This window comes from Pteropus vampyrus, unplaced genomic scaffold (genome assembly GCF_000151845.1).
Source record: "Pteropus vampyrus isolate Shadow unplaced genomic scaffold, Pvam_2.0 Scaffold122, whole genome shotgun sequence".
Classification (NCBI taxonomy): Eukaryota; Metazoa; Chordata; class Mammalia; order Chiroptera; family Pteropodidae; genus Pteropus; species Pteropus vampyrus.
Window position 1 is genome coordinate 2,866,003 of NW_011888903.1, and position 16,546 is coordinate 2,882,548.

The following is a 16,546-nucleotide window of genomic DNA, read 5'->3' on the forward strand; positions in this document are numbered from 1 at the left end:
CGTCGAAATATGAATAATAAAATGGCAATAACTACATATCTATCAGCAATTACTTTGAGTATAAATAAATTAAATGCTCCAATGAAACAATAAAGTGGATAAATGAATAAGAAAACAAGACCCTTACATATCTTACCTACAAGAGACCCACTTCAGATCGAAAGACATTTAAAGACTGAAAGTAAAGGATGGAAAAAGATATTTCGTGAAAATGGAAAAAAAAAAAACGAAAACAAAAACAAACCTGTGGTAGCAATACTTATACCAGACAAATAGACTTTAAAACAAAGGTTATAACAAGAGACAAAGAAGGACCCAGTGATCACACTTCTGAGTAATTATTCAGAGAAACCCAATACACTACTTCAAAGGGATATGTGAAACCACATGTTCATTGCAGCATTATTTAAAATAGTTAAGATACGGAGAGAAAGACTGACTCTTGGATTTTTCTCTAGAAGAGTGAGGAAAGGGAACTTTATTTATTTTTTGTACTTTAACACATTGATCTAAAAGTAATTTGACAACCAGATCTTCAAAGCTTGATGGCTAAGCAGAAGCAAAGAAAAAAAAAATTCAAAACAAAGTCTGTGACAAACAATAATTAGCTTATCTAGAACTCTTAGTAATCTGGCCACTTAGAAAAGGAGGAAAGGAACCAGGAAATCTCCCCCACAGCATCCATCTTCCAACAGAGACCTGGCACTGACACGTTCCTCTGGTCCTCTCCTCAGGGGACATGCATTCTTTCAGCTGGATTCTCACTGAACTGGTGAAAAGAATTACTGTACCTGTAACCAGAGCCTGTCGCCTGCCACGGTCCTGCCGATGGCACTGCACTGGAAGGTGGCAAACTGGCCCGCATTCACTTCCACATTCTGAATCCTCAGGAAGTGCGGAGTTCTGGCTATATGGAGAAAAACAATGAAAGATATTAAGATTGGAGATCTGTAACTCATATGTGTCTTTTGGATCCATCTGCAACTTTGGGGCTTTCCATTCTGTTTACTTTTGAAGAAAATAATGCTTTTTCTTATCAGAGCTTTAAAGAATTCATTATAATTGTAAAAGAGATCATGGAAGGCTTCGGTGAGCTATGTAAAAGATAAAAAAGCCAAGTGTTCTGGGATAGAACCAAACAGAAAGAAGATATTTTATTGTTCCTGCTGTGCAAATTATCACGGCTCAGCAGTCTTCTTGTAATAACAGATCTGTATTAATAAAGATTATACTGAAGCCTAATTGATGTTTTGAACAAAAACATATTATATATTTATACTAGCAACATGAAAAGAACAGTAAGAAGTTAAATGATGTTGTCAAGGAAACTTTTTAAGCCAAGTACAGAGCTGTGTATAATATATATTTTAATACAACTAATTGGTATGCAGTATTACTTGGGTAAGATTTCCCAGCTACCAAAAATACTACCCCTATAGAGAGATTCTGTGAAATTATGCCGAGACTGCCATAGTATGGCAGATTTTGCTGACTCTTATTTCCAATTCAAAAAGAAAGAATGACTTCAAATGTTAAACAGCATTAAGTCTCATAACACACATTGTCCATAGGGGGCAGCTGTTTAAATAAGGATAATTCTATTTGATCTGAGAAGCACAGACCAATTTATGCACAACACTGGAAACGTGTCAAGGAACTGGAATGATAGGTCAAGGACTAAATTGTATAACTTCTGCTTTTAGGAAAAAATTCTCTTATTGTAACAATGATAGAGTGAAAGAGCAGCAGAGTGGGGAGAGAGGAGGTTAGGGAATAGAAAAGACAACAGGACGATAGTATTTACTTGGATGAATAGATAAATTTAGACAATAACTAGAATAAATGATTTATACCCTGCCAGCTTTTCCCCTTTGTCAATGTGTCTTTAGGCTGTCTAGACACTTTGAAAGAATGGTGCCCACTACAGGGTAACTAAAGATGATAAACTAGTACTAATATTAGCCTGTGCTGAACATAACTAGGAATGGAATTGGGTTACTCTCCAAGAAGAAAGAAAAAACAATTTTAATATCAATAACATACAGGAAACTCTCATTACTAATTTGGAGATTACTAATAATTCAATGTATTCTTGAGCTTAGCATGCAAAAATCCTAAAGAACTTCTCAAAAAGCATTATAACATTGGGTTATTGTTTATACTATCAATATATTAATTTAAAATACTATGAATTATTTTTTCACTAACTTAATAAAATTACCCTTTGTCAGGAATAACATGATTCCATGGTTTGTAAAGATCTCTGTAAAATGTCTCTAAATCAAATTTCCTTTCTACTCTCTGTTTCCAAAAGGCTAAAAGACCAATTGTTTTTAGAAAATGAAAAAAGATAACATTTTTGAGCATTTCTGTGCTAGAAACTTTTCCACTGAATACTCACAAATGTTCTGTGAGGTAGATATCTTTTCCATTTTACAGATAGGGGCGGAAACTTATGTGTATTGGCTCGTAAGTGTCAGAACCAGAGTGTACAGTTTGGTCCACCCAGTTCCAAAGCCGAAGCACAGCCCGCTGCACCACACTGCCTTTGCAAGTCTTGCCACCAGTGCTGCCTTTCCCGTGTTCTTCATCCCACTAGAAGGGGCTCTGTTGAATTTTAGCTTCTTTCAAGGGTCTTTTCAAACACTATTTCTTCCATGAAGCTTCCATGGATTCTTTTGTCTTGTTGATAGAACTTTTCATATCACATATTACTCAACATCACATATCTTATATACAGTAGCCCCTGGTGGATGCCTGAAACCACAGATAGCATTGAATCTTATATATTCTGTTTTTCCTATATATACATACCTATGATAAAGTTGAATTTATAAATTAGACACAGTAAGAGACTAATAACAATAATAATATAGAACAATTATAACAATATATTGTAATAAAAGTTAAGTGAATGTGGTCTCTCTCTCTCAAAATATCTGCTAACCAAGATGGCTACCAAGTGACTAAAGGGCAATAGCATATACAGTGTGGATATGCTAAATGGTGAGACAGAGTGAGACTGTGCGAGATTTCATCATGCTACTCAGAATGGTACACAATTTAAAACTTATTGTTTATTTCTGGAATTTTCCATTTAAAATTTTTGGAACATAGTTGAAACCATGGAAAATAAAATCATAGATAAGGGGGGACTACCATATTACAGTTATTGAGATGACATTCCTTGTTGGCATTTTTGGGATGACATTCAATGTTGTCTTAATCACTTGTGTGTGCAATAAATAGCACTTGATATTAATGCTTCCCACATAGCAGAAACTCAATATCATAATTAAATTGATTTCATATTATTTAAAATAAAACAATACACGTATCCTTGAAAGTAACTGACAGTTGACCCTTGAATGTAGGGGTTAGGGTTCCTTAACCCCACATAGTCAAAATTCCACAAATAGCTTTTGACTCCTTCATCACTCAATTACTAATAGCCTACTGTTGACTAGAAGCCTTACCAATAACATAGTCGATTAACACATATTTTGCATGTTTTATATACTATATTCTTACAATAATCTAAAGAAAATGTTATTTAAAAAATCATAAGAAAAACACATTTACAGTATTTGTTGAAATAAATTCATGTATAAGTGGACCTGCATAGTTCAAAACGTGTTGTTCAAGGGTCAACTTGCAATTCTAATTTCTGTAGAATTCTGCTCTCCTACCTCACCCTTGATACAAATGAGCAAACTTTTACTGTATGAAAATTTGTAGCAATTATTGTTTTAGATTTACCTATTCAGAGATCCCCAACATTAACAGAGATCATTAAGAATTTGACATTTGACTAAATTAATAAGACTACATTGGAAGCCGAAAAGCTGTTTTCTTATCAAGGAAATTTAAACAAAACTGAATATTCCTCTTCTTCTAATCCAACACAATATGTCTATTACAATACAAAAGTCATCAACTAGAAACTTTTCCAACTGTTTTTCCCCTGTAAAATAATTCTAAGTACACCCTCTGGCCACTTGGACACTGTAAGTATGCTCTGTACACACCATTGAGAAAAAGAAGAAAAACAATGTAAGTGAAGACTCCTCTGTTCGCCAGTGTATTTATACGACAGTAGATTTTAGCTACTTCACAGGAATTCTAAGGTAGCTGATCAGAGCAACTTATGCTTTGCAATCTTTCAGGGGACAGACTCTCTCTCTCTCTCTCTCTCTCTCCCTGCCGCCTCCCGCCTCCGCATTGCTATCTCCCTAAAGAACTGCTAGATACACTTCCTGCCAACAATCCTGAGCCACCAGTGGTCCCCTTTTTAAGGGATCTCCCACTTACTCACCATCACAGCCTCCAACCCCTCTACCAAAATTGCTCTCCTCAGATTGCATCTTCCAGCAATGAGAAATGCTTTCAGTCACACTAATATTTTTTTGAAACTTCCCAAAAAACTTTTAAAATTCTACTTTCAGAGTCATGTTCCTGCAGTTCTTTCCTTTGTGCATTCTTCTTTGTGTTCCCCTCCTCCTCCCTGCCACCCCCAAACGTAGATTTGTCCCAGAACTAGAACTTGGCATATTTCTCTTTTCATATTTTCTGTGGCGGATGTCTTTTGCCTCCATAGTCAACAACCCAGAAAACTCCCCAAGCCATATCCCCAGTGCTCTCACTAAAAAACACAACAAAACAGAACATAGTATTTCTGAGGCTCTTACAAACAAGGCGCCTGTGAAAATTCTTACTGTCTACATTTCTGACAGCCACAAGGGAAGTTCTTATTTATAAGGAGCCTTGTAGCCACTTTGGTCAATTCTGTGGCCCTGCAAGAGCAGCGAGGCCCCTTCAAAGTCAAGCCTGACATCACAATGCACTCCAGACAAAGGGCACCCAGACTAGGGAACACAATAGCCACTACAGCCCACATGGTCATCCCTGTCCCAGAGCCAGACTCCACATCTACAGTCACACCAAGACTAACGCTGATAAGTCAGGTGTGATCAGAGAGTGATAAATACCACGGGGAACTGTTGTCCTATGAAGAACAAGTTTTTTAACCCATTCCTCCTTAGAAGAAAAGGTGCAGCTCTCTACCAGTGTTAATTTAATTTTACATAAACACGCTCTTTGAGGCTGAAGCATATCTGACTGGTTTTCAATGTGAAAATAAAATATAAAAACTGTTTTTCAAATTATTTCTAAACAGAAATTGTCTCTAATATTAATTTAACAGAAATATATATGATGATCAATATTTAATAATTTTTTTCCGAGTGGTAATTTTCAAAGCATGGAACAATACAAAGCGGAACATCACATTCTGCTCAAAAATACTGCGTTTCTCTCCGGGTCTTCTTGTCATTCTTGTGGTTGTGCCAGCAGCAAACTGCAGTGACCAGTTGGATTCTGATTCCCTGATGTTGGTGGTATACTCTCGGGGAAAGGTCTTCCAGACAGTCGAAGAGGTGTGACATCATCAGAGCACGGACGACCTCAAAGATGTTGCTGCCCTGGCTTATGATACTTTTCCAGCATTCTTTGAATCAGCGTCAGTCTGAAGTTTACATGGCTAATTGTGTGTTCAGAATTGTCGTTCTACAAGATGTAGGAGTTCAACACTGTAATGTTTAGAAGGTGGCTAAAGAATGTCATACCAAAACTTGTGCCTTCTGCTCTCAGCTGGATAAGAAGTGAGAGTCTGATCAGCTGAGTCCACTGCTCCCATATTCTTATAATCCACAATGACACATGGCTTCTTAGTTTTCTTTCCATTTCTGTTGTCTACTTCAATCACTGTACCATTGTGGAATGCTGACAACATTGTCACCTCCTTCTAGTCAAATCATTTCAGTGCCATAAGTTCACTACAGAATCTGGCTACAGGAATCCCCTTTGCCTTTTTTTCAGATCATTTGGCATCTGTTTTCTGTTCAAACAAACTGTCCCAAATTCATCAGTCCTGTTTTGATGTAATTCTCTGAAAAAGCATGGGAGATGTATGGCAAACTTTTGGGGTAAGCTTAGGACTATAATCTGCGTGTTATCTTGGGGTAAATACTGTAGCTGCAAGCGCCACCAGCAAGTATTCTTGGGCAAACAGGAAATGGGTTCAAAGTAGACCCTTTAGTCTAGTAAAGGAAAAACTGGGGCACAAGGGAAGGATAGGGGAAATTGAGAATGATAGCTGACTTCAAATTTTGTGACATGGACACAATATGCAGAAACTATGGAGAGGCAAGTCACCTTAGAGATAAAGAAAGGTTTCTTAACACTTAGACTGATAGACATAGTATGAGCTATGAAGAAGACATTTGTGGAGGAAGAATTTGCAGTTGGTGGGCAGAATTGTGGGTAGCCTGGGCACCCCTTTTGTGACTGGTGTCTTACTGACTATTGCCAGCTCTTAGATGGTTCATTCAAGTCTAAATAAAGGATCCCAGGTCATAAGGGTCTTTGTCACATCCTCTTCCATTGCTTTGGTAGTGCTCTGTCTGTGGCAGTGGGATATTTGCCTTCTTTCTCCTTGGCTATCTTTGGGTATGGGGGCTGCATCTTCTGCACCCTCTTTGTGGACACCTCCTGCATCCATGGTTAAATTATAAAAAAGCTTATTGTTTGAGTCACATTTGGAATGATTACAGTCTCTGAAGCTGAGTTAGAATTCCAGGCTTCTTTGTTTGGTGCCTATTGGGCTGGAAGTTCTTCTGCCTGGTTTTGGTTTCGAGGCCTCTCTGTTCTCCCTTCTTGATCCTACTCCTGTCATGACAAGTGCTCAGTCAACCAAAGTCCCCTCTTCTCAAATCCCTGCTGACTATGTGCTCTGCCAGTCTGGTGCTATCTCTGTCTACTTCCTTTATTATGGCCATGACTTCATTGAGCATAATTTAGAACTTCAATGGCTCCTTTGAAAAAACTTAAATCTCTCAAGCTGGCTCCTACATACATTGGCCACCCTTCCCCCACTTCCATATTCCTCTAGATTTTTAAAGACTTAAGTTATCCCACATAATCAGATAGCGAGACATCTCACAAATGTTGCCCTCTCTTGTCCACCTTATGGCCTCCTAATTCTGCTTCCCTCTTGCTGCCAGTCAATATAAAAAGTTGGGTCTCTAACACAAGATGTTTGGGTGTGTAGCCATCTTTCATAATAACTGGGGTTAATGAGGCTATTATTCTGCAGTTTTACCCCTCACTTGTTTAAGCTCAAGGTCAGTTCTGAGTCCGTGCTGAAGAGTTATTTATATTTTCAGGATCATCCCTAGTATATCCTCATGCAGTTAAGTTACTAAAATGTAAAAATTAAAAGTCTTCCCTAAAAACACTGCAAAATTTCCATGTGCTATTCATGTATGTCTTAGGCCTTGGCTTCCTACCCTGCATCCCATCTAAGACTCCTTCTCCTTCCTTTTTCTCCACTCCCTCAAAAATTCTCAGGCTGCCCAAACACTCAAAATCCCTCTTGCTTTTCTTATGCATTACAACTGAGTTCTCTTAACTTTTCTCAGCCAGAAGGGCCATCAAGGTGTTATGGAAACAAAAGAGCTCTGCATCCACCTCTCCTGTAGGTGCAGAAATGCAGGGAAGGCTTGCTTTCCTACAGGAACCTTTACCTTCATGCTATAATCATTAGAAAGAGATTTGTAGCCTTTCAAAGACTTCCATACTTTCTGAGGGGCACATGGAGAAAGCTAAAATACATTTAGTCTGGAACATGTAGAGTAAGCTTCCAATGGACTAAAATCATTGACAAAAAAATGAATTTCAAATTTTATATGTATGTTAGGAGAGTATTTTGGAAAACCAAAGTAAGCTATCCATATAGTTTTCTTTTCTTTTAATATTACAGCATGTTTCTGAAATGTCTGAGAAATAATATATTGTTCCCCAAATTTGAATGGCTTCCTGAAACAACTTACTTAGACTGTCTTCATTTACATAATCCTCCTACTAATTATGACTAATATATTAAAAGATATTCAAGATATTTGAAATCAATTTCTTTCTCCTAAAATTTATGATTTAATTTATTTTTTAGTTTTAGAAAATAATTTCAATAATAAACATTAAAGAGAAGTAATTAATTTTAATCATATATAAATTTATCTCTAAGAAGCAACTTTTGAAATGTGCATACATTTCTGCACACTTAACTTTTTTAAATGAAAAGCATCCGTAACCTGTGGAAGAGACACAAAGCATGTTCACCTAAAGCTTAGGCCTCTTTAGGGAGGCTGGAAAATTAAACTTTGATGTGTCTAGGTTCAGAGTGGATTCATGAATGTTCATACAGATTATTTACTTACACTAGGTAAGGAGGCAGATGAAAAGCCAAATCATGAGAACAGCAGAAAATGGGGGGGGAATGGGAGGCAGGGTGTGAAGGGAAAAAATTCCCATGGGAACCAAAAAAAAGGAACACTTCCAGCACCTGATAAAATCCCCTCTCTCTCACATGGGCATATATGGGTGGCTGCATCATTCATGGGCTGCTCTGAGAGATCTAGTGTGAGTATTTGGCTTCACGCAACATTGTCAGGGTAATCCTCTGCTATTAAAGAAACTTTACATCCCCTAAAACTGGTCTATTGATATCTTTTTACCTTTTAGTGGCAACCATGCACCTTTCTTTTTAACAAGATATCGTCAGCATTTTCCCTTATTAAATATTCATTTAAACTACTTGAAAATCTGCCTAATATATGTCAATGGTTCTCAATCATGGGCAATGTTGCTCCTTCCCAAGGGACGTTTGACAATGTCTGGAGACATTTTTGCTTGTGGGGAAGGTGGTGGTACTACTGGTATCCAGTAGGCAGAAGCCAGGGATGGTGTTAAACATCCTACAATGCACAAGACAGCACCCACAGAAAAGAGTTATCAGGTTCAAAATGTCAATAGTGTCAAGGCTGAGAAATCCCAATGCACAGCACACAGACATGTGAAAGTTTACTGTTGTTGAACATTTGAGTTTTTATACATAATGCCAAGGTAAAAGTTTTCATAATTAAATCATCATGTAGACTTTTTGGTTTTTCCTTGAGATAATTTTTTAGAAATCAAATTACTAAGACAAAAATATGCATTTTAAAAAGGCTTTTGACACAAATTGCCAAACTGATTTCCTTAAAGTGCATAACAATTTGCATTTCTACCAGCATGGTATAAAAGGATCTTCATCACCCCCTCAAAAACACCAGTATTAATTTCTTTAAACTTTCATGATAAACTTATGAAAAATATGTACTTTACTCTATAAGTTAAGTTAGTAATAATAAATAATTTGAATATCGGGGTTGTCACTGGTTCTGCTATCAGCCTGTTGATGCACAGAAAGTACTCCCTGGGAAGACTGCTTCTAAAAGTCCCTGCTTCTAACACTGCCTACCTGAACCAAAGAGAAAGACAGTAAAACTCATTTATCAATACAATCTCCTAATACTAACTGTCTGTAGGGGGTTGTCTATTAGGATATAACTTACATTCTTAATTTGAAGGCCAAAGATATGACTGTCTGTGTTCATTCCACTCTTAATAAAGACGTGCTACACAGAATGAAAGTTATCATTTCTCCTTTAGAATTATTTTGATCTTCAATTTGGCTTTCTCAAAGACTGCCAGTGTATATTACTTGCACAGTGAGGTTCAGAGTCTAAGGATTTTATGCCTCTCTTCAATCATATTTGGGTGAGGGCCCTACTCTGCAACAGATTGACGGTCTATGGTTTGGGAGATAGTATTGCTTGGTTGAGAAAGAACTGCCAGAAAAAAATAATCTGGCTAAAATAAAAAAGCCAGACTTCAAATGGAAACCAGATGAAAACATGCAAACATATTAAGTGTAAACACTTTTATAATCAAATTATCCTTTTCAAATGCAAGAAAACTGACCCAAATGAAAGATAGTAACTCATCTATCAGATAAATAAGAAAAAAAAAAGTGACTGTGGGATTCTATTTTTCAGATTAGTTTCCTCCAAAAGCATGAAAGCCAAAATTTCTACTAATGGCATTTGTAAGTTTTTTCAATCAGTATCAAAGGGCTATATAATCTTTCCAAAGTTTTAGGATGTCTGGATTCTCCCTGTCTAGTGCAATAAATCCTAAAATTGTTTTCAGCAGGGAAGCAATTTAAGGCTGATAATATTTTAAGATTTATATTTTAGTACATGTGTGTTCAAGCTTCAATACTTCAGCCTCTTACTACATCTGAATGGAAGCAAACATTCCTAAAATGAAGGCTTAGTGGATTTTTTTTTTTTTAATTTGGAAAACAGGGATTTGAAAAAGTACCTATATGATAGGATTGGGATAAAGATTATATAAGATGATGTTGGGAAGGCATACTGCATGCCTTGTACTTAGCCTCGAAAAAGTATTCATTACTATTTAAAATAACTGATTTATCACTGGAAACTGGAAAAGATCCCAAGAAAAAGAGCTCTACAGCCAGAAAAGTTTTGAGCCCATGCTGAGCTGTATCTCTGAACCTTGCCAAACTACCTTAATTGTAACACCAGGTAGAATACCGTTAGAGTGGAAAATTTCAATCTATCCCATATTCAAAAAGAAAAATTTCTCTCTCTCCAAATTTATAAGCCCATTTGTCTCCTGGATACCCTTTCAAAATGCTATGCGAGCTTTCTTCTAAAAGCTGCAGGAGTCCTAAAAACTATCTTCCATGAATATCAAATGGGTTTTTAGTACACCTCTCCTATTTTCTCATTTCTGCCATATTCTCTTGTTTGTCACTAAGAAAACAGTTTTTCAAAGAATCGAGATTTGGGGGCAGTAACTGATCTCAAATTAGCCTTTGATCCCAAAGTCAGGAATTAGCATTGACCAAGATGCAAATCTTTTTGTAAAAGTTTCATATTATTGATTCTTCAAAGTCTGCATCAGAATACTAACAACAAAATCAGAGAACAATAATTTGTGAGATCAAAGTGTAAACTGAAGTGAGACAAGAGGACTATGTCCTATCCCTTTTTAACTTTCATTTACATTTTAATGTAATGGCATTTACTGTAGGCATGCCCAACTGCTAAAATAAACAGTCAACATTTCTCTCTATTTGTGTAGCATACCAGCACAAATAAGAAAACCAACTTCTGCCAAAAAGAATAGCCTGGTACTGCCTACTCAATACTGAAAAACAGTATATTTGCAAACATTTAAAAAATTGTAAATAGACACTGCTAGATTATTCCATCTAAGAAATCAATCAATTTAGTTACTTAGGGTTAGAATCTGCAGCTAACTCATTTTAGTAGACCTATCAGGATATAGTGCCTAATAATAACAACAGCAACCACAGCTAACATTTACTGAGCTCTTTGAGTGTACTAAGCGTTATTCTAAATTCCTTATGTACATTAACTCATTTAATTCCTACATTTACTCCGTGAGGAAAGCATTATTATTATTATCATTCTATTATATGAATGAGGTTATGGGGCCAAGGAAGTCAAGTAATTCTTGTGATAGAAGCAAAAAGCTTTGCTCTTAACCTGTTTGTTTTGTTTTGTTTTGTTTTGTTTTGTGTGTTTTTTTGCTTAAAGTTAGAATGGATCTTAATGGAATAATTTTTCAAGTGGAAAAAGAGAATCAACATTCTTATCATGAAAAAATAAGTTAGCATTATATACAAATGAGTTTTATAAATCACCCACACCTTGAAAAAGAATGATATATCTTTGGAGAAAAATCCAAGTTAAGTTCTTATGTGTTTAAAATGAAATGTTAGTTCTGAGTCCTATGCATCTCTTAACCAAAGCATGGGGATATGTCTTTATTCAACAGAACGTAATTCAGAAAACAATTCTAATTTATTATTTGTCACTGTTATTCTTATTTTAATCACACTGTTTAATGTCTTCATAGATAAAATCTAAATTTGGAAGTAGACAAGCAATGTTTGGGTATGTGAATAACTCAATGAGTGAAAAAATAATTTTGTTTTAGAACATAAGAATAATTTTGAACCTAGGATGCCATAGTTTGAACTCAGCATTTCTTAAATATTTGAAGAAACTGGTGACTTATTTCATATTGCAAAGTAGCAATACAGAATAGTCTCGCATTTTGTATTCATTTTATACAATATTTGGCACATGGGTTTATAAGGTGTTTTTTTAATCTTTTGCATTATATTATTATATTTTTAAATTAGCAGAAAAATAATAGAGTTTAATTCTGTGTAATCTTTAAATTTCTGGATTCAAGGTATCATTTCATGTGTTATATGACAACATATAAAAGATTATATACTATAATCAAGTGAGATTTACCCTAGGAATGCTAGGTTGACTTGTCTTCAAAAATCAACAATATAATATACCCCACAAACTGAATAAAGACAAAAACCACATGATAATCTGATAGATAACGGGGTTCAGGATATACTATCCTAAAATATGGCACTTTGGTATATTGAATATTTTAAGCTGAAGGAGTTTGAGAAAAATGGCAGAGTAAGAAGGTCACTCTGACCTTCCCTACATTTCCCCTGAAATAGGTCATAAAACCCTTATGTGAAAGATGCCCTACCTATACCTGGGGGAAAGGAGCCTCCTTATCTCCAAAAACAAACGGACACCAAGAAGAATCCAAGCAAACATGTCTTACTAAGTTTCTTTTAGTTTACTACACTTATGTCATACTCTTTAATCTCTCATATTCTTCCTGGATTATCCACTCTTCATCAAACCTAGAATGAAAATACTCAAGTCTAATTGTTTCTTCAGGCCTTCATTTCTTAATAAGGCTCTTGTATCATGAAAAAGGTATATTAAATAAATTTGTATGTTTTTTTCCTGTTAATCTGTCTTTGTCAGTTTAATTTTCATACCTAGCCAAGGGACCTTAAGAGGGTGGAGGAAACTTTTTCCTCCCCTACAAAGACAAAAAAAAAAAAAAAGCATTAAAGTATTTGCTAAGTTCTAACACCCCTTCATGATAAACAAAACAAAACAAACAGAAAACACTCAAGAAAGCAGGAATAAAAGAGAATGTCTTTCCTTATTTGAGCATCTACAAAAAACCCAAACCCACAGATAACATCACACATCAGTAAAGACTGAAAGCTTTCCTCCAAAGATCAGGAACAAGACAAGGATGCATATTCTTTCCACTTCCACTCAACACTGTATTGGAGATTCTAGCCATGACAATTAGGCAAGAAAAAGAATAAAAGACACGTAGATTGAAAAACAGGATGTAAAACTATCTCTACTTGAAGATGACATGGTCTCGTATGGGAAAAATTCTAAGGATCCACAAAAAGCAATTAGATCTTATAAATAAGTTCAACAAGGTCTCAGGATATTAGATCAATATAATAAAAAAATCAATTAGATCTTAAAGTGTATTTCTATATACTTGCAATGAATAATCCAACAATTAAATTAAGAAAACAATTCCATTTATAATACCATCAAAATAAAATACCTAGGAATAAATTTAACAAAAGAAGTACAAAGCTTGTATCTTGTAAACTATAAACACTATGGAAGGAAATTTTTTAAAAACCTTAATAAAAGGAAAGACAGCCCATGTTCATGGATAAAAATACCTACTATGGTTAAGATGACAATAACCCTCCAACTCAAAGTGGTCTCCAGATTTAACACAGTTCTTCTTAGTATATTAGCTTGATTTTTGGCTGAAATTGACCAGTTTATACTAAGATACATATGGAAATGCAAGGGATCCAGAACAGACAAAACAATATATAATTTTTTTTAAAGTAGGAGGATTCACAGATCGCCATTTCAAATTTACTACAAAGTTACAGTAATCAAGACAGTGTGGTGCTGGCAAAAAGACAGACATAGATTAACAGAATGAAATTGGGTGTCCAGAAATAAACTTTTGTATTTACAGTCAATTGATTTTCAGCAAAGATGCCAAAGTAGTTTAATGAGAGAAAGAATAGTCTTTCAACAGATGGTGCTGGAATGCAAAAAGAATGAAGTTGTATCACTTCCTTAAATCATATACAAATATGAACTCAAAATAGAACAGAGACTGATATGTAAGTTGAAACTAAAACTCTTAGAAGAAATCATAGTAGTAAACCTTTATGATCTTGAATTAGGCAACACATTCTTAGATATAACAGAAAATGACAGAAGTGGCATAAATTACAAAAGAAAAAATAGAAGATTGGACTTTATTAAATTAAAAACTTTATGCTGCAAAAAATATCATCAAGAAAATAAAAAATAAAACCTCACAATTTGGAGGAAAATATCTTCAAATCATATATATATATATCTAATAAGAGACTTGTATCTACTTATATGACTAACACAACTCAAAATAAATAACTGAAAATGGGGAAAGGATTTCAACAGTCATTTCTCTAAAAAAGATATACAGGTGGCCAATAAGCACATGAAAAGATACTTAACATCATTAGCCATTAAGGAATCAAAACCACAGAGATACCACTTTAAACCCATTAGGATGGCTATGATTAAGAGACAGATAATAACAAATATCAGCAAGAAAATGGAAAAATTGGAACCCTCATACACTGCTTTTAAGAATATAAAATGGTGCAGGTGATTTGAAAAACAATTTCACAGTTCCTCAAAATGCTAAACATAGATTTACCAGGTAACCCAGCAATTCTACTCCCAAGTATATACACAAGATAATTAAAAACAAATATTGCACAAAAGCCTGTACATAAATGTCCACAGCAGCATTATTCACAATAGCCAAAAGTTGGAAACAGCTTGAATGTTTATCAATTGATGAATGAATAAAGAAAATGGGGTATACCATACAATGGAATATTACTTGGCTTTCAGAAAGAATGAAGTATTGACTCACTCTACAACATGGATTAACCATGAAATGCTATGCTAAATGAAAGAAGGCAGAGAAAAAGGACAATGCACTGAATGCCTTCATTTAAATGAAATAATGAAGAGTGAGAAAATCTATCGGGACAGAAAGCAGATTGGTGGTTGCCTTGGGCTGAGGGTGGGAGCCCTGGGGAAATGGAGAACAACTGTTAATGGGTACAGGTTCCTTTTTGCAGTGATGAAAATGTTCTAAAATTGATTGTGATAATGGTTACACAACTCTTTGAATACACTAAAAACCACTGAATTGCACGCTTTAAATTGGTGAATTGTACAATATGCGAATTCTATCTCAATAAGCCTCTTAAAATGCTGCATGGCTTATAAAATATAAGAAAATATATATCAGTATCCCAACGTAATAATAGAAATACTCATATATTCATAGTTTATAACCTACTTTAAAATAGGAGACAATATTATGAAGCTGATAAAATGCTTCTTCAGTTTCTCCTACTAGGATTATTGAACTAAATTCAAAATATATATTTTAGTGTGCATATCAAATACAAAAATTATCTATGCTCATTAGAAGTGGTCTTAAGCCAGAGATCTGCTGTATCCACAGCCATTTCTACATTTCAAGCTGATTCTCCATCTGACTGTCACTACATTAAAATCAATTTTATGAGCAACTGTATACTCGTAACAGAATAGCTACTTTTTAAAAAATGTTGTAATGCTTACTCATAAACCTATATGAATCCAAACAGGAGCCTTAAAAGTGAAGTAAATAAAGTTCAGCGGTTTTATATCTTTTCGGAAAGCATAATTTTCTATATAAAATATTTATGTTCCTTTATGATTTAAATTTAATGAGTATTCAAATTTCAAAATAACTGATTACTTAGAAATCTTGATAGAAAATCTGTTAAAATATTACCTGTAAAGTTTTCAATTTAATGGCCAAACTATTGCTTTCTTTAAAATCTTCATTTGCATGTTTTCCTCATAAACTTAGAGATTCAGGAAAAAAATAAGTACAGAAAAGCTATCATCAAAACCATTTAAAGCTTATAGTTCAAAATGCTATTATACCATACATCACCTTGGTACAGAGCCTGTTTTGCAATTTTGTGTCTCTTAACAGCAGTTTGCAAAGCCAATTAAGTATTAGCACCAGTATTCTCCAAAGGAGAGACCACAAACACCTTTCTATGGCAATAGGCAGCTGGGTTTGGAAGGAATGAACAAAGCTGCAGGAGAAACTTCGGGAGACTGTGATAGAAGGACAAGCATTAATTCTTTTTATACTACAAAAGATAGAGAACTCAAATCCTATGGAATGGGAGGAGCTCCACTTCAGAAACTATTTTGTTGGCCAGTGGCCAGATATAAAAGAAGGAACCCCCAGAATACAGAACAAAACAAAAGACCCAGTAGAACTTGGCCTTGGCCACTGCATCTGCACCCAGCAATAACATCGGCCTGTGGTGAGGTTTGCTCTGAGAAACAGAGTGCTCGGCACATAGTAGGCATGCAGTATTACTGTTTATGATTTTTTACTTCCTGGTAAGAGGTGAATCAGAGGCTGTGAACATTCATGCACATTAGAAGACCGCATGGGTCCTCTCCAGCCTGAGGCTATTACTCTGAGGATTTGGCCAATTTCCAACTCAGGTAATTATGAGCAAGTAAATTTGCCCTGCTGTTCCAATTAGGTACAGTATTGTTCGTTTTCCTGCCTTTTCAGAAAAAAA

The 16,546-nt window shown here is 35.2% G+C and overlaps 1 protein-coding gene across 1 annotated transcript in view; it reads right to left on the reverse strand.

The window, feature by feature from the left end:
- PTPRM (protein tyrosine phosphatase, receptor type M) overlaps positions 1 to 16,546 on the reverse strand; it is a 737,127-nt gene that overhangs the window by 423,494 nt on the left and 297,087 nt on the right. Inside the window, exon 5 of the mRNA XM_011366167.2 lies at positions 792 to 907. Within this exon, the coding sequence (XP_011364469.1) occupies positions 792 to 907 (116 nt within the window). The remainder of the gene's footprint in view (positions 1 to 791; positions 908 to 16,546) is intronic.